At 48.5% G+C, this 25447-nt stretch overlaps 1 protein-coding gene across 1 annotated transcript in view; it reads right to left on the reverse strand.

The window, feature by feature from the left end:
• The window catches only part of SORL1 (sortilin related receptor 1), a 212167-nt gene that overhangs the window by 36342 nt on the left and 150378 nt on the right, over positions 1-25447 (reverse strand). Inside the window, exons 27-33 of the mRNA XM_030886981.2 lie at positions 22151-22276; positions 18277-18384; positions 16076-16219; positions 15251-15382; positions 14043-14177; positions 12395-12550; positions 5883-6032 (exon numbers count right to left, since the gene is read on the reverse strand). Coding sequence (XP_030742841.1) covers positions 5883-6032; positions 12395-12550; positions 14043-14177; positions 15251-15382; positions 16076-16219; positions 18277-18384; positions 22151-22276 — 951 coding nt within the window. The remainder of the gene's footprint in view (positions 1-5882; positions 6033-12394; positions 12551-14042; positions 14178-15250; positions 15383-16075; positions 16220-18276; positions 18385-22150; positions 22277-25447) is intronic.

A 25447-nucleotide genomic window follows, 5' to 3' on the forward strand; every position in this document is an offset into this window, starting at 1 on the left:
AAAAATAACAATAATTTATAAATTTTCAAGGGTTCACAAGGGAGGGAGGGTGGGAGAGGGAAGGAAAAAAATGAGGAGTCGATACCAAGGGCTCAAGTAGAAAAAAATATTTTGGGAATGATGATGGCAACAAATGTACAAAGGTGCTTGACACAATGGATGGATGTACGGATTGTGATCATTGTTGTAAGAGCCCCCAATAAAATGATTTTTCTAAAAAAGCATCTGAGGATATTTTAGCAAGAAAGACAAAAAAGTAGAAAGTAGGAAACAGACCCCTAACGTGCAGGAAGGAGAGCAAGTATTAACACGTAAGCCGCGGTCAGATGAAGGAAGAAGCAGGCAGGCCTAACAACGGGGAAATCCACAAAGCTAGAGGCTTACGGAAGACTAGAGCACTCGCTAACAATGCAGGATTTAAAATAAGTGGCCACGGTCGAAGAATTAATGATGCTGAAGGCCAAGTCCATCTGCAGAGGTCAAACACAGTCACGGTGCAAGACAAAGCCGTTATTTATTTTGAAAATAAAGAAGCTCGCCCCAACAAATCGCAGTGAGACGTGTTATAGGGTCTGGGGCGAGGATCCTTAAGCACGGGGAAGAGGGAGACAATGGAAGCAATTTCTAGTAGGACCACGTAAGAGAGGCTCTTAGCCAAGAGAAGAGAAGCTATTGCTCACATCTGAATGGATTTGGTTTCTTGACTTACTTACCCAACCACAAAGATCAAGAGATACAGCATGCCCGAGTCCTTCTGGTTTCTGACTCCCAGGTGCATGCCGCACATGTGAAAAAGAAAGGAGCCCATCGAAAAGGGCATCGGAAACGGTTCGATTTAGGATTCTGGATACCCAGGGTTCAGCAAGACGAGATCCGTGTACAGTTTTCCCACACTGAAACCTAAGCAAACAAAACGAACAACAACAGAATCCCCATAGCCTGGGCCTGGAGGAAGTAGAAAGAGTCAAAGCCCCTTCTTGAAAAGAAGCCACTAGGTAGCAACTTCACAACTGTCCTAACATCAGCATCCGGGGTTCAAAGAAATAAGAGCTGTAAATATGGACCTAGCCCAGGAAGCAGGCATCCCTGGAGAAACCACAGGTGCAGAAACCGGGCCCTGAGGGGAGCACAGCAAGACAGGCCCCTGTGAAACCTATCAGGTCTCTGTCGCAGCTGTCTTTCAGCTCAAACGTCCTCTTCTGCAAAGCCTGCGTTCAAATGTCGTGAGAGGCCTGCACAGCAAGGACACGTTGAACCGCTGCGTGACCGCAAACATAATGGTTCTAGCATTTACCTGGGTTCAAATGAAGACTAAATGAGTTGTGAGCATGCCCCACTGAGCTACGCAACGTGCCCCAGACGCCCTTGCTATGGACTCCATTTCGAATTTCCAGGAGCCAAGTTGGTCCAGTGTCGTGTACACACCACTGAGAAAGAGGGCCAGGAGAGAGCTTGTAAGAACCATATGGCTACTCAAACAGAAACTATGCTTCAATAAACACATAGCGATTCTTGACTAAGACAACAGCCTTACAAATACTGCTTACTGCATGTCGGTCTCTAGTCTTTAAAATACGCCTTAACAATTCTGCCTTTCTAGTCTTTTTGTCCACGCCCATCTAAGAGCACAAGTCAGTCAAAACCAAACCAGAAGGGCCTCCTCTCATGAAGGAGATCTGTGGAGGGCTGGATTTTGAGGGGTTCCTTGAGCACTGGGGACAAAGTCAATACCAGAGCAACTTACACATTCTGAAGCCATTGAATTTCATCTCGTGTGAAGGTGAGGGTCAGGATTATTTTTATTTCAACTCAAAGTCTACCACTACTAAAGGAGCCAATGAGATTTGCCATTAAGAGCCTGTGACATACAGATCATTATAAGAACAATGGAAGTGTGCAGACTGTCAAAAGCTCATTAAAGAGGTTAAATGGAGAAGATCACGAGGAAGGACAGACAGCTGGTGTTATAAACTGGAAAAAAGAAACACCTCCCACAGTGACTGTCCAGTTACATTTCTACCAGGATGCTTCCCTTCGACTTTTATGTCAATACATAACCAACTCTTTTATCCTGCCTGGCCCCACCCTTTGAAAGGCTGCAAACCTTTATCCTCTGTCCCCTTCTGTGATAGTTAAGGTTTATTGTGCCAACCTGGCCAATAAACACATGTGGGATTGACTGAAGGGCGGAGAGAGAAATGGCTCAGAGAGCCTCGCCTTTCTTGTCTTGTCTTATCTTTTGCTCTTTGATGATCGGACCGATGTGTGGCTGCCTTATAACATTAGTTCCCTGCTTCAGCTGGTAAGGATCACTTCCTGTGTGACATCCTTCTCCCTGAAGAGAAGCCACATGGACCTACCCTGATGCAGCTGTGGGTGCTGGGGAAGCCGCACGGAGACCCCTGCCAGCGCTGAGATGCTTCCACGCTCACCTTTCCTCCTGCAGTCGGCGTCACTGCGTGTGTTTTGCGAATTTGAGGAAGACTTTGTAGATCGGTGTCGGGCATATGGGCTAATGTTGGACTTAGGGGCTTGGACAGCAGTGGGTTGGGATGCTTTCTTAACGTACTTACCTTTTACATAAAACTCTCTCATATACACAGGAGTTTCCGTGGATTTGTTTGTCTAGCCTCCCCAGATGAACACGCTGGCCTCAGCTGGCATTCACCAGCACAGGAGGCATTGACGTTACCTCCAAGATACCATGAGACACAATATATCTCAAGATACGATGTGATACCATCTCACCTGTGCAAAAATGGCACTGAGCTTCGAAACAACAAATGGTTGTGGGCTTGTGGGGTGACTAGAACCCTTACACACTGATGAGGAGGCTGTAAAACGGCCTGGGCATTAGGGAAGATGGGATGGCGCTTCTTCAAAAAGCTACAAATGGAAGTATCACATGATCCAGCAATCGCACTCCTGGGTCTCTATTCTAGAGATGTTAGCAGTGATACAAATAGACCTACGCACACCCACGTTCAGTGCAGCATTCTTCACAACAGTCCCAAGGTGGGCTCATCCTAACTGCCCACCCCTGGTTGGATAAATAAACAAAATGTGGCACACACATACAATGGGATACGATCCAGGGACTGAGCATGGTGAGGAGCTGTGTGCCTGCTACATCCCATTATTGGCCATCTACCCACCACTCCTCTTAAGCAAATCTCTCCAGAGAGAACCCAGGTGGGACTCTGTAGCGAACAATGCTCTAGACTAAGAAAGGACAGCCAATTTGTCTCTGCACTTCCCTCCTGAGTCTCACTGGGTGAGACAGATTACCATTCCCTCAAGCCTTTTTAAAAGCACAAATTCTGAAGCACTACCTATTGTGTCAGATTCAGCAGTTCTGAGGCTAAGTATCCAGATTTAAATATTTTTACAACACACTTGTCATGTGAGCCTCCTAAATCACACAAATTTCTTAACTACTAAATTAGAGGAATTGTAAACATTTAAGTGGTCGGGCTCCACCTGAGGTTCATTCTCCGTGTGTTTGGGAGGGTCTTTATTTTAAGAGAAACAAGTGAGACCAGGATGGGATCAAAGAAGACGGATTCAGGCAGCGCTCCTGCTGGGGTTTTAGGGCAGAGGTAAAAAGGACATGTGGCTCTCTTCCACATCCACCAGGACAGAAATCAAACAAGCATGAGAGGAGCATCCTTGGCAAGAAAGGCCTTGTAGTTGGCCAGAATGTCTGCTGGCTGTCTTATGAGGCTGAACAAACCAGCAGCCACAAGCAGCAGGTGACTGGTAGTGGGGAGACCTGCCAAGTAGGGAACCCCACAACAGTAGCAGTCTGCTCTCAGAGAGGCACGCAGTGGGGGGATGCATTCGCAGAGCAGCCACGGCCTCCGAGTACTGATCAGGCCAGAGGGGGCTTAGGCAACAATGAAGACAGACACTTTCTGCCTCATCTGTATGGGGATCAGATGCATGCCCTCAGTTCTGTGTGTTCTAACCCACGGCCCCTGCTCCTCCTCCCCGCTGCATGTGAGTTGTTCAGGAGCACATCCCCTCTAAGCGGAGTGCAAGCGATCGCTGTCCGCCTGAGAAAGCCAGTGTCTCCCAAGTTCTACCAGCATGCAGCAGTCCACGGCACAATGGTCTACATTTGACTGTAGCAACGAGGACCTCAAGGGCTTGTGAGCAGCCCTCTCGGTGGTCTTCCAGAGTAAACAAGGGTGAAGAAAAGCAAAGATGCATGGAACCACTTAGTCCAAAGTCCATGTAGACCTTAGCCTCCGTGTCCCTTAAACCAGAAAAAAACGAGATGGTGCTTGTCACAATAGAACAGCGGTTCTCAACCTATGGGTCACGACCCCACTGGGGGTCAAACGACCCTTTCACAGGGGTCACCTGATTCACAACAGTAGCAAAATTACAGTGAAGTAGCAATGAAAGTAATTTTTTGGGTGGCGGGGGTCAACACCACATGCGGAACTGTCTCACCTGTATTAGGAAGGTGGAGAGCCACTGCACTAGAAGGTCCTGGATAGTGGGAGAAACGTGGAATCCTCAAAAAGACCAGACTGACTGGTCAGAGAGGGACTGAGGCTACAGCCTTAGTTCCGGCCTTCAGGCCTGGGACTGAACTCACCTCCCTGGTTCAGACTGAAGCCAAAAATTAGGTCTACAAGTGTAAGGTGAACAGTAACACCAGAACGGTACACACTCCTTAGCACAATCAGTCATTGAGATCAAAAGAGCAGAATTTGCCCCAAGGGCCGAGTTCAGAAGGCAGGTAGGAAAAAGGAAGAAATGGAAACATGAGGACTGAGAGAGAAGAGGGCGAACTGATGTTACACTGTGGGGATTACAATCAATGATGTGAAGCGAAATGTGTCCCAACTATTGAATGGACAACTGAGTTGCTCTGTGAGTCTTCATTCAATTCAATGGAAAAAGTAAGAACAACAAAGGCCGGAGTCTCCCTCCATCACACTGGACCACATTCCCACTCCGAGGGCCTTCCTTGGTAGCCCAGACCTAAAGAGCAGGTGCCGGGGTCTGCGTTCTTTGTGAATGCAACCTCTCACAGTGGGCTCAGACAACCATGTCCTTATCCTCCAATGGCACCTATCTCACCAACTGGAATCGCCTGAGAGCTGAGGCTGAAATTACTTAATGGCTTGCTGGAGGCAATCCCTCCAACTTATGGCTACTATGCGCTGAATATACAGAAGTTTATGTTTTTACTTGCAGGTAGGTTTATAACACATTAACTAGGGGGCGAGGGGTATACAGTGAACCCTCGCCACTTCACGCTTAGACTTCCGCGGCTTCACTCTATCGCGGTTTTTGCATAACACTGCATGCTCTGTCATTACTGCCACTGATTGGCTCATACTGTACATGCTTGATGCCATAAATAATATAATACATAATAAATGATAATTGTAATGTCCAAAATGTTTTACTGTATTTTCCCTTTTTCGTTTAATAAATTGGGTAATACGAGTGTAATGGTGACTAAAGGGTGTTTTTTCATGTCCTCTATGCTCTAACTATGAAAATATTTGATTTACAAATAAGGAATCCTACTTCGCGGAATTTCATTTATCACGGTAGGGTCTAGAACCGATTCACCGCGATAAACGAGGGTTCACTGTATATTTAGGATATTTTTTCTGAGACATTCAGAGAAGTGTCTTAGCTAAAAATGCTCCCAGTACTGAACTTCTGGTCAATTTCTATTAGGAACGTGACGATGGCAATGACATGGGGTCCGGGGAAGAGACGATAGTAAACTGTGAGTCTATGTCAACAGACAGACGGACTGACACGCCGGGGCGTGCTGGTGCAGAAACGGAGCGTCCTGATGGGACTCTGGCAAGACTCCGAGGTCTGCCCTGGGGAGCAACTGGGCTACTCACGGCAATTGGCCTCGTCCTGGCCATCCTGGCAGTCTCGGTGGCCGTCGCAGCGTTTCCAGTTGGGGATACACTTCTGTGGCTGCCGGCACTCAAACTCAAACCTGTCACATCGCCCAAGCTGGGAGGTGGTGGCGGCGGCAGTGACATTTGCTAGAAGAGAAGAGATTGCAAATGTTACTTCTCAGCGCTGTTGAAGACGGCTAGCAGCAACCAAGGGGGTGGTGACGCGCTGTGGGAGCGCCCTGCGCGCCCTGCCCTCCCTTGCACTCCCTCGGACCACTGCCCACGGAGCTGAACGGCCTGGCCCTGGCCCTCAGGTCACTGCTTGTTTTCCTGTTTGATTGATTTTTACTTTGTTCCACTTTTTATTACTTTCTGCTTTTTTAAGATTAAGGCTTCCTGTGTTTCATTTAGCTGGTGGTGGTGAGTCTCTTTGGTGGAGTGGGGGTGAGAGTTTATGACTTTCCTTACATGAAATCCAGGATCGGTCAATCCATCCAGACAGTAACTACGTGAATAGTTTCTTAGGGTTGTGGCAAGGGAATTTGGGGAGAAATAGGGAAGTAATAATAATGAGTACAAGAATGAAGAAAATATTCTAAAATTGTAGTGTCGATTGCACAACTCTTCAATATATTTAAGCATTGAATTGTATGGTAGGTGAAGTGTTTCTAAATGAAACTGCTAAAATTCAGAAATGAACAAATAAATAAAATAAGGCGCTGCAGGAATCACAGTGGGGACCAACCGGAAGATCAACGAGAGTGCTGAGAATAGACAGCGTCCAGGATGCCACACTCAATTCTGCCCTGTCGCCCACCCCACCAGAGCCACAGGGCAGAGCTTCTGGAGACAAACGCACCAGAAGAGGGCAAACGGGAGCAGACATGGAGCAATGCACGTCAGCAGCTGAGAAGCAAAGAGACAAGTGCTACTTGTGACAAAGGAGGTCTGAGAAAGCGTGTGCTGCCCTACACTCAGGGCACAAGGCTAGGAGCCACCCGTGTGGCACGCACTCCTGAAGGAGTGCACACACCGAGAGGGAGGTGGGAGAAGTCTCCTAAGAAGCAGGGAGACGTTCCTTACATCCTCTTCCCCTCCAGAACCGCGAGACACCTGCCCCTCTGTCGCCCCAAGAGGAGGCTGGAGAACTACTTGGAGAAGGGCCCAAATAAAGGAAGGAACAGGGTAAGCCTGCAGAATGCAAAGACCTCAAGTCTTCTTGGCTGGAGAACCCTAGCAACGAGACCTTGACTCTCCAGACAGAAGACTATAGAATCTTCTCTGGGGAAGCTGACCAGCTTCAAGATGAAACTGGAAGACCTCAGCAGTGAAACACAAAGCGGCTAACCCTCATCATGTGCTGAGGACGCCCTTCACAGTGCTTCAGGCCTGCTTCCCTTAAACACAAGAGCCATTCAGGGTGCTCCTGAGAAAAACCTCAGGTATGAAAGGTAGACTCCAAACAGACTTTTTTTTTTTAAAAGGCACCTTAGAGGAAAAAGAGACTTCGTAAGAAGAAAACAGAAACAAGTGAATCCTTTTATGCTTCAAAAGAGATGGAAGTATATAAGAAACCGGAAGAACTTGATGGTGCCCAGCTACCAGGACCACCTGCTCTGAAATGGATTGCACTACAAGGTCCAAGAGAGAGCAGAAGAAATGTTTGGAACCACACTCCAACCACAAAGACAATCACACGTTCTGGTCAGAGGGAGACTAAAAGAACCCCAGAGATTGTGGCTCTTCGTCAGCCTTTAGAGCTGGAAAAGAACTCGCCTCATTGGCTCAATTTCCAGCCAAACAATAGACAGGTCCATCGGGGGAGCAGTAAGACAGGGAAAGTACCCACAGTACAAGAATCCCCCATTTGAAATCAAAGGGGTAGCATTTACCAAGGGCATTATTCAGAAGGGTTAGGAAATAAGAGGAACGGAAACAGGGCACACAGGGGTAAAGATGGATAAATAATGCTACATTGTGGGAACGGCGATGAACAAACAAGATAAAACAAAACACGTAGGGCTGTTGAGGGGAAAACTGACCTAATTGACAAGTACAGAGAGGGGATCGGGCCAACTATTGAGCAGCACAGGCTGGAACTGCAGAGATGCGCTTACACAACAACAGGATTTCTTTTTTCCTGTCGCTGTTGCGATGAACTCAAGTGTTGTGAGTATCCGAAAATCCGCTTGAAAACCCTGTGTGATGCTAATCATCTCAGAGTGAGCAGTTCCCTGCCTTTAGGGGAGATAGAGGGTGAGGAGCTAGCAGTTAACGGAGAGACAAATTGCTCAAAGGTAGAGGATTGGCATCACCTGGTGTTTCAGCAGATACATGGCCTGAGCTCACCACAATAAAACCAGGAAGGAAAACCAGACCAAACCCCACATGCGAGGGGGCCAGTGCAGTTTCTATCTGTGTTGTCTAAGGCTTGATTATTCCCAAATGTTTGACGGTGCAGGAGTTCGGCGCCCCTAACCACTGCTGTGATCAAGAATGCACTGTGTATTTGTCCAGCACAGAAGCTGCTGTTGCTGGTAGGTCTCGGAAGTCGGTCCCCACTCCTGGTGACCCCGTGCACAACAAAATGAAGCCCCGCCTGCCCGGGCACCATGCCGACCACTGCTCTGTTGGAGCCCATCGCTGCTGCTCCTGTGTCAGCCCCTCCCTCGGGGGTCTCTCCCTTTGTCTACGCCCCCCATTTGACCAGGCGTGATGTCCTTTTGTTTTTCTCACTCCAAGCCTTTGCACGTTTCATTCTGATACTTTTATTTTTGCTTCTGAAGCTGCCCTCTGAACATGCTGTTCAACTCTTTCACGTCACCACTTCTTCCCTGAGCTTCAGCTCATCTACATACAAAGCGGGTCTCGGCGTCTCCTCTGACACCCACTGTGGTCTCTGCTCTCCTCCCAGTCTTTCTCACGGCCTTTGCTCTCCGTGCGACGTTCTCGGGGTCCTTCCACAGCGCGGGAGGTCTTCCGGGCTGGCTTCCCTTGTCAAACCTACTGTTGAGATGTTCTGGCGATCCAGGTGGCATAAACTCAAGGTCAGGTTTTGGCTCTCGTGGACGTGTTTGCTAAACATTTTCTTCCATTTCAACCTGAAGTGATCTGAGTAATTACGGGCATGAAGAGGCTATAAAAAATGGTCATTCCACATACCAAAAAATAATCTTTGAAACTTGAAACCATAAGAGATGACACATCAATAGGAAGATAAGAAGGCAGCAAGGCTCAGAAAGGCAGGATAAAGAGATACAATAAAGTTAGATATGAAAGATTAGAGGTCTAATATACAAATGACAAAAATATCAAAAAGAAAAAGTAAACTGGAAAATCACCAATGAAATGTTTTTTAAAACTCATGTGATAAGAGTTGTATGAGCCCCAAATAAAATGTTTTTTAAAAAACCCAACTTATAGAACTGAAACGCAGGCATATCCAGAATAAAAGAGCCCACTGCTATCACCTCTTTGTATAGAAACCGATCCACACTAAAACTTATCCCTGTAAAATTTCAAAACAAGGGAGCTAAAGGGAAGATTCTACTAATTCCCAGAGAGAAAAAATAGGCTATGTTCAAAGTTCAAAAGATCAAAATCAAACTGGTTTTAGATTTCCCAAAATTTCTTGATGACAGTTTGGAATGATGTTTTCAAAATTGTCAAAGATCATTTACAACCTAGAATTCCAAACCCAGCCACACTGTTGACCAAGTTAGAAGACACCATTGGCACACCTTCAGACAAACCAGATCTCAAAGATGTCACGTTCACTACTCTTTCTAAGGAACTTTCTGGAAAATGTGTTCTCCCAAAATATGGGCTTAAACCACAAGAGAGGACCCCTCCAGTACCAGCTCAACAAAAGATCAAGCAAGTCCTCGGACGGCAGGGAAGCAACACCCTGCAAGACACGTATGCACCAGGCGCAAGACAGCAAAGGCCAGAGACTCGCCGTAAGACGCAGGAGACAAAGAAGTTCAATCAGGAGAAAGGCGAGAGAATTCCCAGGAAGTAAGTCCCAAGGAAATGGTCAGGCAGCAGGCGAAGAGGATTGCTAGCCCGGAGAAGAGACTTCTAGTGACTTAGAAGGACGACCTCCAAGAGAAACTCTGGAACTGATGTGTCACCCAACCACAGGGACCGTGGACATTTATACTGAGAAGCCAGAGGGCTAAGCTAAGAGACACCATGGCATTACTCTGGGTCACACGGGTGGCATCAGAGGGTTTAAATGCTGGGGAGAAATTCACCATGGAATGGTGAGTTATGTGGTTTATTAGAAAACAAATCGAAAAGGGAAGATGAAGCAAAGTGAACATTTAGGAACTGTGTGTACGGAAGAAATCCAACAGCTAGAGACAGCATGCAGTTTTAACTCCTACCCACACTGCACACAAAGCAGAGAGCACAGCAGCTGGGGGCACGCTTCAGAGGGGTGTGCTCGGACAAAGCTGCTCGCGGGGTTAGCAGAATGATGTAACAGACTGTGAAGGCCCAGGGAGGAGTCCCTGTACCCAGAGAATAATTTGAGAGAAAGATAATTATGTTACTAAGTTACAGGTAAACTTTTGGAGGAAAATAATAGAGACAAAAGGTATGTTTTATTTTACAACTCATTCTAATTTGAGAAGCACTTTCATTTCAGGGCACTTAATATCTGCTTATCATTGTGGGAGGGGCAGTGAGGAACCACAAGTGATAAAGCAACATGATCTCACAGCTCAAGACCCACACAATCACTAAGAGACCGAGGACTTACAGATACACATGCCTTCTGATTTCTTCACTAGCGCTTCCAGGAGCACTGACTGTGGATCAATAAAATAACTGTGGTTTTAGGTGCCTTCCAGTGGGCTCCTCACAGCAGCCCTGGGCACAGCAGAACAAAGCCCCGCCGGCTCTTGCCGCCCCTCCCCGCTGTTGTTCTGTGTGATCAATCCATTTCATCGTGGGCCTTCTTCCTTTTCACTGCCCTTCGACTACACCAAGCATGATGCCCTTTTCCTGGGACGGTCTAGCTAATAACGTGCTCAGAGTACATGACATGAAGTCTCACCAACCATGTGTCTAAGGACATTCTGGGTGTTCTTTCCCCAAGACAGATCGTTTGCTCTTTTTAAAATCCGTTTGGTTGTTTCTTTCCGCCCTGTCTTTTGCTTTTTTCAAATATGACGTCATTCCATAGCCCATCAAGCCCTGCAGTCACTGGAACCTAAAACAATATAGCAAATTGGAGTTCAAGGGTGGCTCAGATACTGAATGTACTTGGTTACTAAAAAAAAGGCGGAAGGTTCTAGTCCACCCAGAAGCACTTTGGAAGAAAGGTCAAATGTTCTACTTCTACAAAAACTGACCACTGAAAGCCCTATGGGGAATAGTTCGATTCTGACACACATGGGGTGGCCTTGAGTTGGAATTGCTCAACAAGGGGTACTTATATGGCAACGAAGAGTTAGGATCAAAAGAGCAATGGGTATGTTCTATGGAGCCCCCAAAGAGATCAATGAGTTATGGGAGTCGGTTAATGCTCCACTTAGAGATTCAGGTTCTCTGGTTTTGAGAAACCACCCCGGTGACTTCATACTTTGAGAAATATTGATACTTTTGTTTGCCTCAATGGGTGGTGAATTTCACCAAAGACCAAGAAGAAGAGCTCCTTACCAGGGCAAACGCCCTGCTGGGGCACACAGGCAGAAGAGCAGGTCTGGCTGATGTAAGAAACCCTGGTGACAAGGAGCACAGGCTCATACAGGGCCTTGAGAACAGACCTCATGGTTCAAAGTTTGATCTCTACGACAAGAGGAAACCAAGGAGTGTCAGTTGGGAAGGAGTGGGCTAGAATTAGTCTTCAAGGAGAAAACTCAAACTGTTGACCTGGAAGTATACTCAAAAAAGGATTACCTAATCCATGGTAAACAATTGTCTATTCTCTTACTGTAACCGAGTTCAAAATAGACTCCCACTTAGAAAATGACACGGTATCCTCACCTCTGTTCTGCCAACAGTTACAGGTGTGAACTGAATGGGTCTCTAGGTCTACCTGGGCCTTTGGCAATATGGCCTGCCCGCCTTCAGCTGCCTTTCTCTGTTCAGCCACTAGATGGCAGCGCTCACCCTGCACTTAGGTTAGCCAGACGACCAATCAGGAAGACTGGGTTCTCTGCCCTGAGGAGTTTAAAGCACACAAAACCTCTCTAATTCCAATGTAATGTCTTGCAAGGGAGAAAGCATAAGTGGCGCAGTCGCAGTCAGGGTGAAGAGCAGGGTATCTGAGTTTGTCCTACAGGTAAACCGGAGAGCAATTATACAAGATGAGACATTCCAGTTGTGGCACCCCATGCCTCTGGAGTCCAGAGGTTGCCCCTGCGCTTCCCTGTCCTGCAGGTTCGGTTGGCGAGCAGCAGCTGCTTCAGAGCACAGAGATCCAGAGTTTCTGTGCACAGATGCAGAGCACAAGGGCATGTCTTCCCCACCAGCAGCAGATGCCCTGGGCCAGGACTCACCAGGGGAGGGGCAGCCTTCCTCATCTGAGCCGTCTGCACAGTCCCGGTACCCGTCGCACACCCAGCTGTCCATGACGCAGGTCCCACTGCTGCAGCGGTAGTAGTTGGGCAGGCATGTGGAGGGCCCGGGAGTCGGGGAGGGAAGAACATGTGAACCTAGAAATACACGAGAACAAGGAATCCCAAAGACAAAGTGTTACAGGTAGCTTGATCCTGAGATCAAGTGCCAGTCGCAAGGCAGATGGCTCAGTTTGGGCTGCATTTGCCAAAGATTAAAGTGTTAAAGTACATAGGTGTCACTCTGTGGACTCAGTCATGGTCTTTTCAGGGGCCTCATATGCATGGAAAAGGTAGACAAGGAATACGAGACCAAAGAAGTCATGCCTCTGAATTGCACTGGCAAAGAGCACTGAATGCGCCAGGGACTGCTAGAAGAATGAGCGAATCTGTTTTGGAAGAAATACAGCCTGAATCGAGGACAGTAAGGCTCGGATACTTTGAACTTGTCAGGAGGGACCCGATGGTAGAAAAGGGCATCGGGCTTGGTAAAGGGTCACCAAACCCCAGGGCGACCCTCAATGAGCTGGGCTGGCACCGTGGCTGCAACGATGGCTCAAGCATGTTAACAGCAGTGCGGATGGTACAGCAGTGGGAAGTGTTTCACGGGGTTGCTGGGAGTCAGAAGTGACTGCCCAGTAGCTAGTCGTAAGCCCAGGGGGGCACCCAGCCCATCTGAAGATCTTTTGTCCTGGGGCTTTGGACTAGGTGGCCCTCATTTCCCTATTTATGATATTTGGTTTGAGGCAACATTTAGATCTCTGTGCTCTTCTCTGGGAGACCTTCTCCGGAGGCTCATCGTTTCTTCTGGTTAAGTCAACTGCAGCCACTGCAGACCTGGCTCCAGAGAAGACCGGAAGGCAAAGCCCAGGCATGCATTCCACAGCAGGGCTTCCTAGCTGTAGGGCTGCAAGGCCATTGCCAGGGGGCCTTGTGATGATGCCAAGTCTGACTCAGGTCTGGGCCCCTGAGATGGGGGAGCTGCTCACTTGCAGGCCGTCATCTGATTGCTAGGCTGTGGAGCACTAGAATGGCATCATTCCAGATCAAGCCCCGGCCGAGAATTTGCAACAAGATCCCCAGGTGATTCTTCGGGATACATAGGCCTGCCTGCCCTGGCCCCACACAACAGGGATGAAGCATCCGGGAGCAGGAGAAACCCATGGCACTGGTTTACACAACGGAAGGGGCTTAGAAAAGAGGTCAGAGGTTTCCTCCACCAAGAGCTAAGGAATAAGCCGAGCTCTGAAAACCAGGGTCCATTCTGATTCAAACCAGTTCGTTTTGGTTTGAGCACCCCCTTTCTGAGAATGTGCCTCACCCCCCACCCTGATATACTGACTCAGAATCTACATTGTAGCAAGATCATCAAGCCAATCTTGTAGACAGATCCCCAAGGGGTTCTGAGCACTTTATACCCCTGGGGTGGCTGGGAGGGGGGGCCCCCCATCAAGGCGAATTCTCAGCAGGGGGCAAACCAGAATGAAGCGGTGAACGCCCAGTGAGAATCAGAATGGAATGGGTCGGACAAAAAGAACTGTGGCACCCGTGTGTCCTGCCTACGGGGTCATCCCGGCCCCCAGCCTCTTACCTGCACAGTCCTTTTCGTCAGACCAGTCCCCACAGTCGTTCTCCTGGTCACATTTCCACCTGGTGGGGATGCAGTGGCCATTCTCACACGGGAACTGGAAGTAGCGGGAGCAGTTGGGGGCTTCTGTGGGGTTTTCTGGGGAGTCAACCACACCGTAGTTATTTTGCCTGCACAACGTTAGCACAAACCCCAACTATACCCACCCCCCTCAACACCTGCATCCCGGGCAGCCTTCCCTTCTCTACCAAGTCAGCATCCCGGACTCACTGGGAGATAAAAAACAAACAAACAAAAAAACACCACAGCAGCAAGAAACCCCCTTCTTGGGAGCTTCCCTGAAGTACACCTCAGTACCCTGGGCCGCCCTGGAGGTTTGTGTGGACAGTTCCCAATGGAAGAGCCGGAACAAGTGCACGGTGATAACGCTCTTACATCATGGCCCCTGTCACATTCAGGGGAATAAGATCTACCTCCAAGATACTTACCACTGCGCCTTCCCCACAATAGCCTTTCATACACACCCACGCCTCACCTAGGCCCAAAGACCAGGTTGCTCAGTGAAAATCAGCAAGTTGTGGACACCAAGGGCGACCACATGCGATCGCACACTGGAGGGTGACATCCTGACTGGCACCTGCGTCCTTAAGAGATGACTGCCAACAGCCACCTCACAGAACCATCAGGCCACGGAGAACCCGCCGTGTACGGGTCCCTCACCTTGCACGTTGTTAATGTGCAGACTGGTCAGATGGTAGATGTTGTGTTCCTGATGCTGTGACTAACGATCACAAGAGGGCTAGTAAGTGTGGAGATGTGGTATGGTCTGCCCCACGGGGGCACAGCAATTGGACGGATACACGTTTTCCTAGCACGTACTGTCAGGTTCCCCTTTCAAGACTTACCTCCACGTGTGCCCATGCTAGAACTGGTAGCAGCTACAGGGGAGGAAGAGTCCCTGGGGCGGGAATGGTTAACACGGGGCTGCTAACAGAGGTTGGAGTCCACCCCGGGTACCGTGGAGGAAAGCCAGGAGACGGATCTACTTCCAGAACACCGGCCATCGGGACCCCTCGAGAGCACAGTTCTACTCTGGCCCGTGGGGCACTGCCCTGAGGCACATTTGGCCTGGCGGCAGCTGGACTATCATCAGGAAGATGAGGGACCGTAAGGCTGCGCTGAGCAGACTAGAGATGTCAAAGCGCCCTCACCACAGCTGGCTTCATCGGAGTAATCGCCACAGTCATCCATCCCGTCGCATTTCCAGATCAGGCTGATGCACATGCCGTTCTGACACTGGAACCCAAACTCATTGCAGACCTTGTGGAACTCCGGGTCCGGGGCTGGATGAGGAACAAGCATAAACCTGACTGCTCCCACACTGGAGTTCGGCACGGGGGCGCTGCTCTGACCCAAGAAGGAAGAGCAACACGTGTCCACACCCAAGAGGTTTCCCAGAGTAAGGATTTGTTGAGGGCCAAAGTCAAGTGCCATCTTAAGAGAGCGCCCACTGTACAAATACTTATTGAGTGCCTACGGATACAGAGCCCTGGGCTCGGAAAAAGGAAGGCCTGGTGGCCCTGTGGCTTAGGCGTTGGACTGTGAACTGTGAGGTTGGCTGTTCACGCCCATCAGCTGTGGACTCCTGAAAAGATGTACGGCCTCTGAACCCCGACAGAGGCTCACGTGGATCGGAATAGACTCACGGGCAGTGAGCTTGGTTTGGTTTGGTGCCTGCTCTTACGACACTTACATGGTGGTAGGTGTGTCCAGCACAGAAAGGGTAAGGAGCACGGGAAGCAGCGATGTGTTATGTAAGCCCCTAAAGCCAGGTGCAGTGGGCCGAGTCATTGGGGCGGGGAGAAGGGGCGATTGCTATTTCATCTAGCATTCAGATAAGGGGACCCCTGGCCAATCAAGGAGTTGGCCATTCTCCACGCTCCCTTTATATAAGTCCAAACACTCAGCCAAGACCTGTGAATGAGATGGTGGTGCATCCCGGGAGGGGTTGTCACCTGCCCGCCTGCCCCACTTACAGCATCCCGCAAACGTCGAGTCTTCGTCCGACCCATCGAGGCAGTGAATGATCCCATCGCAGACCATGGAGCGGAACAGGCACTGCAGCCGGTTCTTGCACATGAAGTCCATGAAGCGGGTGCAGAGAAGTTCCGGCATGGTCTCTGTGAGGAGAAGCAGCCATGAGCACTCGCACGGCTGGATGCACTCACCACGGACAGATGTGCACCGAGACCAACCATCGCTCCCCACCATTCACCGAGCACTCTGCGTGCCCAGGCCTGAGCTGAGTGAGTGACGTCAAGTGCAGTCCTAACCCTCCAAGGCTGCCTATGTTTTTAAGATGAGAAAACAGGGCTTGGCAGACAGAGGTAGTAGTTACATCAAGGGCACACTGCTGGGTCGAGTGGAGCCAAGATGGAATCCAGAGCTGTGTGACACGATCAAGTTCAGGATCTTAATCATTACTGCTCCAACAAGGCCAAGCCCACTGCCATCGAGACCACCTGTCCCACAGCAACGCTCTAGGGCAGAGGAGAACTGCTCCACAGGGTTTCCAAGGCTGTCACTCTCGGTAGGAGCATCAGCCTCATCCGTCTCGAGTACAGTGACCGGGGGTTTGAACTATGGACCTTGTGGTTAACAGGCCAGCACCGAAGCTACAGAGCAGGCATCCTCAAACTGCAGCCCGCCGAGGGCATTTATCCGGCCTGCCTGGTGTTTTTGCCCCGTTTGTTTTTTTAGTTCAAAATAAGATGTGTGCACTATGCATAGGAATTTGTTCATAGGGTTTTTTTTTAAACTATAGTCCGGCCCTCCAACAGGTTTGAGGGACAGTGAACTGGCCCCCTGTTTAAAAAGTTTGAGGACAGAGAAACCAGGGTTCACACGGTATTGATTGGATAACTCAAGAGCTGGCTAACTTCTTCTAAAAAGGGCAGAGTAAATAGCTTGGGCCCTGCAGGCCTAGCTAACGCTTAACTGCTCAACTCTGCCAGTGAGACATGGAGGCAGCTGGACTCAAAATGCGGATGGATGAGCAGAGCTGGATTTCAACGAAGCTGTATTTACAAAGGCGAGGAATAGGTTTAATCCGCTCCAATGAACCGGGATCCTTCCTCAAATCCACTATATACTGAATCAGAAGCTAGAGTTCACCAAAATCTTCAGGTGATTCTTAGAGATTCCCAGGTAATTTTTAAGATTCTTAAGATGTCGGCATAAGAGTCATCAGGGGAACGCCTTACGTGTGGATTCTGAATCAGGAGTATCTGGGTAGAAATGCAAATTGTCAGCAGGGGCAGAACTGCAAGGAAGCCCTAACAACAACAGGGGAGCAGCCAGTGTTGGCTCAGAGGTCATGATTTCCTGACTCTCGCACTAATAGATTGGTTCTCAATCAGGGCTGTATATTACCAGGAACATTAAGATAAAAGAGAGGGAGAGAGAGTCATCACCCAGGCTTCCCTTTGACTAATTAAATCAAAATCTGGGGTAGGGTTGGAGGGATACAGAAGCCAGTAGCTTGCAAATGCCACCAGGTGATTCCAATGTCCAGCCAAGCCTGAGCGCTAGTGACACAAAACAATCTTTTCAAGTCTAGCCAAAACTAAGGAGAGGAGGAACGTGCACTTTGGACATTTATTGCGAGAGGTAACCGCATGCATTGATACTGCCTGAACTAGGCACAGGATACAGGGCCATGACCGAGGGGCAGATGACCAGAGTGAGGCATGCCTGAGAACACGGCTGAGAAGATTCTCTCCTGACTAGAACTGTATCCTGAGCATTTCTTATCTTGAATTTTTAACTGGTTAAGTTCCCTAATAACCAGCATAACCACAAGAAGAAAACAGCAAACTATATATAACACAGTTAACCTGGCTTAAAATTATTACCCAGTGTTCATCTATTACCCAAGTGTTCATCAGCCACGCACACAAAACAATAAGAGGAGAATAAATGGGGAATTCAAAAGAACGCCCAGAGTCAGGAAGCACATCACAACCGGGTGTTTTAACGCTCCCCAAGGGCTGAATAAATTCTACACCAGCCCCCGCTGCCCTTGGCCCGCCCACCTTTACCCAAACTAAGGCTGGCCTCCGTCATCAGCCTCTAAGCATCCTGGCCAAGCACTCAGGGGCCACCAGGAAGTACGGAGGCGAGGACTCGGGGGCCTCACCCCCGCAAGGCCTCCTGACGGACACAGCCGGGGACTCACCACAGTGCTGCTCATCAGAGTGGTCAGAGCAGTCATGCGCCCCATCGCAATGCTTGCTGGAGGGGATGCAAAGGCCATTCGCGCAGCGGAACCCATTGCACTTCTTCTCTGAAATTCAGCACAGAGGAGAAACCATGGGAATGGTGACCCAAATAAAAGCGCGCCACCAAGGTCCCTGCGCAGCTTGTGTAGCAACGGACGAATGGGAGCCTGTTCTGTCGTGTACACTCCCATAAACAAACAAGCAACAAAAAAGAACCATAAAGTACATAAAACAAAGAACTGGAGAAATGACCAAGGAAACCGGCAGGGCACTCAATCCATCACCGGTGGGTTATAAATCCGGCCACCTCGAGGCCGGGCAATCTGGCTATGTGGTTGTTATGAAACGCCGTTGAGTTGATTCCAACCCAGACAATCCCCTGCGCCACCATGGAGCCCTACCTGTCCTGCGGCAGCCTCGTGGCGGCTGTGAGGCTTGACGCCATGGCGGTCCCTACCATGTCAATCCATCCCGTGAGGGCTCTTCCGGTTTTGCCGGCCCTCGGTTTTACCAACATGACGTCCCCTTTCAGGGACTGGTCTCTCCTGACAACATGTCCAGAGGGCTTGAGATGAACTCTCACCCTCCTCGTGTCCAGGGCGCATTCTGTAGGTACGTCCTGCAAGGCAGCATGGTCTGCCCTCCTGGCAGTCCAAAGCACTTCCCATAGCCTTGGCCAACGCCACAACTTCATGTACCAGGTCTTTGGTCTGACTTGTTCACTGTCCAACTTTGGCCAATCTGGCCGTAGCTATCAAAATTACAGATGTATATACTTTGAGGCAGCAATCCACTTTGAGAAATGTATTCTAATGAAACAAGTAAACAGGATGCATGTGCAAGGTTATTTATCGCAATATTGTAACACACTGCAAACCACATACGTGCCTATCAATGGGGAATTACTTTAGAAGTTATGCTACAAAAGTCATCACACAGTGCTATGAAGTTCTCTATGTAAAAAACATGCCCTGGATATATAGAAGGAAAAAAAAGGTCATAACAATGTACACAATATTATTTATGGAAAACAGAAGAAAGCATGGTATATTTAAATGTGCTTGTTCATGCACAAAATCGGAAATGGTGACACAACTGTGACTGGCTATGAAGGAGGTGGGGGAAAAGAAATGGATGGGAGAACCTTTTTCAGTGTATTCCTTTGTCTGTTCTGAACCACGTGAATGTATTACCTTAAAAAAGTATATCTACTTTAAACAAAGTGCGTCTATTTAAAAAAAATGACTCTATTAGGGCAATCACAAAAGGGCATATGTGAGATCACTATTATAGGAAAAAGGCAGAAACGAGTGACACGCTTTCTGCTCAACGGGAACAGACCCTGGAGATTGGCAACACAGAGACAGGGAGGGAGGATAAGGTGACGGGCTAGCCTGCTGACAGTGTAACTTGGATGGAATAGAAGATTCCACAAAAGAATGAGGTGACCCCGACCCAGCAATTTCCTATTAGGGAATATATTCCAGGATCGATCTCAAAAGAAATGAGATTTATCGCACTTCCAAGCTTTGAATAACTATACTATCCTATATTAAACCATGCCATACCATACCAATAGCACAACTGCATAAAGCTAACAATGCCCAGATGCCTAACCAAGTCCCTCCCACTGAGACCACTGGGACTCATCGGGTATCTGTACAGGGGTCTCTGAGACTAATCTTTCTCTCACTGCAGGTGGCTCACTAGCCATCTGTGATATGCCACATCCTTGTTTGCTGACAGCAAAGAGGGACTGAAGTCCTTACTGACTAAAGGTTCAGTGTGGACTACAGCTCAACAGAGAGGCAGCAATAATCCTCACAACTGGGCCACTAAGCATCACGGGAACAGCGACCTGATGCAAGCTGTTGGGGGTTCACTTTACTTGGACCCACAATCAAGACTCATGAAAGCAGCAGTCAGGAAATCCAATTGACTGCACCAGGGCAGTGTGCTTCAAAAGACCTTCTTACTATGCCATAAAGCCAAGAAAGCACTTTAAGGACTAAGGTGCTACTGACCCAAGCTATGGTATTTTCAACAGCCTCAATGCGTTCAGAAGCTGGGCAAGGAATAAGGAAGACCACAGGAGATCTTTAGATTTGAATTATGGTGCTGGCAAAGACTATTCAATATGCCATAGGCTGTCAGAAAACAAACTCGTCTGTCTGGGAAGAAGAACGGCCACATTCTCTGTAGAAGTGAGGCTGGAGACACTGCATCTTAAGTAATTTGGACCTGTCCCCAGTCCCTGGGTATGGCAGCAGACTTAGCAGAAGGTAGGGCAAAAAGAGGAATATCCCAGCGGAACGGACTGAGACAGGGGATGCAAACACGGCTCACACAAGGAGACAGGTTATAGGAATGCTGTGGGACTGCGCGGGGTCCTAAGTCAATAACGAACAACAATCTTCAAAATTGTGATACAACCGCAAAGTGAGTGAAGGGAGACAGTGGTCAATGTGAGACATTAAAAAAAAATTATAAATTATCACGGGATCCTGAGCAGGGAGCGGGGGAGATGAGCTGATACCAAGGGCTCAAGTAGAAAGAAAATGTTTTGAAAATGATCATGCCAACAAATGTGCTTGACACAATGGATGGATGGATGGATTGTGATAAGAGTTGTATGAGCCCCCAACAAAATGATTAAAATTTTTTTTTAAAGGATGATGGTAGCATATATACGAATGTGCTTGACACAACAGGTGGATTACGGGCTGTGATAAGAGCTGTAAGAGACCCCAATAAAGTGATTAAAACAAAATCTGTGATACAACAGGAGTAGTACACACAATGAAATTCAGAGAATGACTACAATTTCATGGTCATGTGGAGTGCATGGCAAAGGGATAAGAATAGAGAATCTTAAGTTGGTATAAAGAGAGATCATATTTGTGTGACTATTTTGCAAGTGTTTCTTTTCTATTGTAAAAGTGATTAAATATCTCAGAATTAAAAACAAATCAATTACACAAAAAACCTTCCACCTTAGACGGGCTGGGTCATAAGAGTACTTTCAGTCACAAAAACCAAGACCAAACTCACGGCCGTCGCATCAATGCGGACTCCTAGCGTCCCTGTAGGACAGGGTAGGACTGCTCCTATGGGTTTCTGAGACAGAAACTCTTTGTGGGAGTAGAAAGCCTGTCTTTCTCCCTCGGAGCAGCTGGTGGTTTCAAACTGTGGACCTTGTGGCTCACTGCCCAACTCGTAACCACTACACCACCAGGGCTCCTTCAGTCCTGAAAGATGCTATTCACACAGGGGTTGTTGGCAAATTTCTAGCAGAGCAAGGGGACTGTGTCCAGTTAGCAGCCTGGCTGCATTACTTGACTTCCATTTCCTTCCTTCCAAGCTGTTATGCAAAACATGCTATAAAACGCTTGCTTGAGAATGAAGACTATATAATGCAGCCCTATGTGCGACATAGAAGCAAGACGGACAGCGCTCGGGAAGCTAGGGTGGCGTGGCTCTGTCCTAACTGCTTTGGACACGCCATCAAGAAAGACCAATCACTAGAAACGGCCATCGTGTTTGGTAAAGCTTGCTCATCAAAGACCAGGAAGACCATCGGTGGGACTGATGGACACAGTACCCACAGCCCCAGACAACGTTCTGTTCTGGCCTCCATAGGCTGCTCTGCCAATGGCCACGGCAAGCACCACCACCGCCACCGCCATGGCACGTACTTTGGCAGGGCGGTGCAACACAGGCGCGCATCTACAACAGACGCATTTCATCCCCTGGCCCGTCCGTCTGCTGTCTCTTTCCCTGAACAACAGCTGCCGGTGCAAACTGGGGCGGGACAGGCGCATTGGTAGTTACCACAGCTGACTGGATCCTCGTCAGAGCCATCCTGGCAGTCTGCGTCTCCGTCACAGGCCCACCGCTGGGGGACGCAGTGCCCGTTGCGGCACTGGAAGTAGGAGGCCTCACACGTGTGGGAGATGGCTGTAGGCAAAACGGGAGAAAGAAGTGGTCACATGCCCCTTCACCTCAGTACCCTTCATCCACCTGCCGCCCAAGGGCCTGGCTGCGAAGGAAAACTATACTCAGCCATACCAGGTGCAGCCCACCCATCACTGGGTTGTACTGTGGTGGCTTGAGTGGTTGCTGTGATGCTGGAAAGTGTGCGTTTCAAATACCAGCAGGGTCACCTATGGGGGACAGGGTTCAGCGGCACTTCTAGATTAAAGCCGTAAAGCAAGGCCTGGCCGTCTACTTCCCAATGAAAACCTTCCGGATCGCAACAGAATACTACCTGACACCGTGCTGGGGGATCAGCCCCGGAGGTTAGAAGTCTTTCAAAACAAAAGGCAGCTGTAACCCAGGACTCAAACAGACCAAGGAACAAGCAGGTGCAGCCCGGCCCGCAATGTCTGGCTCTCTTATACACCGCAGCACCAGCAGTCACAGCCGACCTAACGGCAATGGACAACCACTAGGACCCAGGTATGAACTCTGCTCGGCCAGCAGGTAGGGACCCGAGGCTGCCACGAGAGCAGACGGCGGCTTTCTAAAGGAGCACTGACTAGTTTCTCTAGCTTCCACAGACTGCAGACACGCCGGGTGTGTTGAAAAAGCACTCTTCCCAACCACTTCGGAGTAAACACGATTTCCCTTTTACAGAGGAGAATCGGGCTCAGAGATGAAGAGACTTGCCCACGTTCACATAGATGATCAGGCAAGAAAGCCCGGGGGTTGGGCCGTCTGATTTCCAGCACACAGTGCTTGCTCTCCCCCATCTTGCTATGTTATCCTCACATACACCTTCCCATTCCTTCAGCGCCGGGGAGACAAGGAAAGGCCACGCAGCCCTGGAGACTGGGTTCTAGTCCTAGCCCAGACACTATTTGGGGGGCTTGGGGGTCTGTGTGTCTCAATTTCCTCATCTATATACTGGTATCGAATAATTCTTCCTAGCTGTGCACAGCCACGGCTCTATCAGTCTAAGTAACTTTGCAGCTCTAAAGGACAAAATTGCGAGAGGGAAGTAAAACATTAAAAAGGACGGCCTCCCGCCCTAGCACCCTCACTCTGTGCGCCCCAGAGTAACAGCTATCAGCCGACAATGCACGGCACCCGTTACAGCCAGTAGAAGGGAACAGAGAGTCATTGTTAGAAATGAACGGCCTCATGTGTTCACAAGGGCTGGGGGCACCTGGAAGTCATTTAGAAACATTTCAAAGCCTCGGTCAGAGCCCAGTTCGAACGCACAGTATCTGCCTCAAATCTAGCCAACACCACCAACCTCCTCCTCCCGTCGGTTTCCCATCCCTCCCCCTCAACAGAAAGCTGTCTGTGCCTGCTCTTTGCCGAGTAAAAGCTAGGATGGGCCTTGTTGACAACCAGCATAAAATGACATAATCAAGATCGATGGGCTTTCTGTGAGTCTAACTGTGGGCCGGACCGTCCCCACAGCAGATGGAGGCCAAACAAACCAAAAGCAGGTTGCTGCGTCCAAACTACAGCGCTTTCTCCCATGGAGACAGTTGGTAATAAGCCACTCGAGGTTTGGAGCAAATTGGTTTAAAAGTCCTCAGAAGTGTCTGCTGCACTGAAGACCACTTTTGAAATGATCAGAAACAGAAAGAACCTGATTTCTCAACCGCTTTCTAAGAGGTGGCTATGCACAACCCGTCTCGTCTCCGCTCTAAAACCCAGATTACCCTTGGTACGATGCAAATAAGACTACAGGAAGCTTCAATAGTTTACAATCTTTGGCACTCAGAATCCATTTTTAAATGGATTCTTTTTAAAATACACTTATCTCTGGTAAGAAGAATAAATGTGCTATGCATGTTACATGAGCTCTCACCCATCATCCAAAATACTTCTGATTTACTGGTTTCACAAGTCTGGAAATCCTGTAAAAAAAAGGCTTCACCAAACCCTAGCTCACACTCACAAAATTGAAAACTTACCTAAACTAATTGCCATGCAAAACCACTTGCTATCATTCTGCCTGGGCATTTCAGTTTTAATTGAAAACAATCTCAGAATGCTAAGAGAGTTTCTAAATGACAATTTGGGAAGGCAGAATCCAACACACACATGGAGTTCAGGAAGACATTTATCAGTTTGTACAATTTCACCTAAGTGCCATAGCATGGCTGGAATACCTAACTCTGAGGTTTTTCTTTTCACCACTTACCTTATCTGGATTTTTCTTATCTTCCTCATAGCTTACTGGCTATGAATCAGAGTGCCTGATAAATAATACATGATTTTCTTTCATTTTTAAAAAATTACATGGATGGAAGAGATTAACTTTAATCTGCACTGAAAAACTGGGGCAATAAAAAGAATGAACTGAATGATAATGTGACGGTAAGAATGGCGGGCTAATGAGTGGACAGGGATGGAACGGCAGCAGCGGGTGCTAACCAAGACCACTATGCCATGATGAGGGCACAGGAGTCTTGGTGGCACAGCGGTTAAGCACTTGGCTGCCCACGGAAAGGTCAGTGGGTCAAACCCATCCACAGAAAGACGTAGCAGATTCACTCTTTGACTTGACATGGATGCAGATAGTCCACTGGAGCGCCTATTCAAAAGTGTGCTTTTTGGGGGTGGGGTGGGTGGAGAAACCCCAAACCCACTGCCATCGAGTCGACCCTACAGGGCCCGGCAGAACTGCCCCATGAGTTCCCAGCACTGTAACTGCTTATGGGTGTAGGACGCCCATCTTCTCGTAGGAGCAGCTCGTGGTTTCAAACTGCTGACCTCTCAGATTGGAGCCTGACGTGCAACCACTGTGCCACTAGGGCTGCCACAGCAAGCTTATGTTACTGTCATGTGATCTTCTTTTGAAAAAAAATCCTTTTGTTCTTGACATCTGAGGTTTTCCCTATTGTAAATTGGAAAATTATTTAAAATTATAAAACCATATCCCTTTAGAGCTTGGAAGGATCATGAGGTATGAGTATATAGGTGAAGAAATCAAAGCCCAGGATTGTAAATCTTTAGAGGACCAATCAGCTTGATCATTCTCCCTCCGAGGGGTTAGTGCGTTTGAACTGCCAATCTTGTGGTTAGCAGCCCAGTGCATAATCTATCAGGGGTCATTATTAGAGGCACAGGACAATCAGTCACTGTAGTGAGGAAAGTACTGCCCCATTT

The sequence above is a fragment of the Echinops telfairi genome, unplaced genomic scaffold (assembly GCF_000313985.2).
Source record: "Echinops telfairi isolate 266 unplaced genomic scaffold, ASM31398v2 ScPeMD7_5167;HRSCAF=5991, whole genome shotgun sequence".
Lineage (NCBI taxonomy): Eukaryota > Metazoa > Chordata > Mammalia > Afrosoricida > Tenrecidae > Echinops > Echinops telfairi.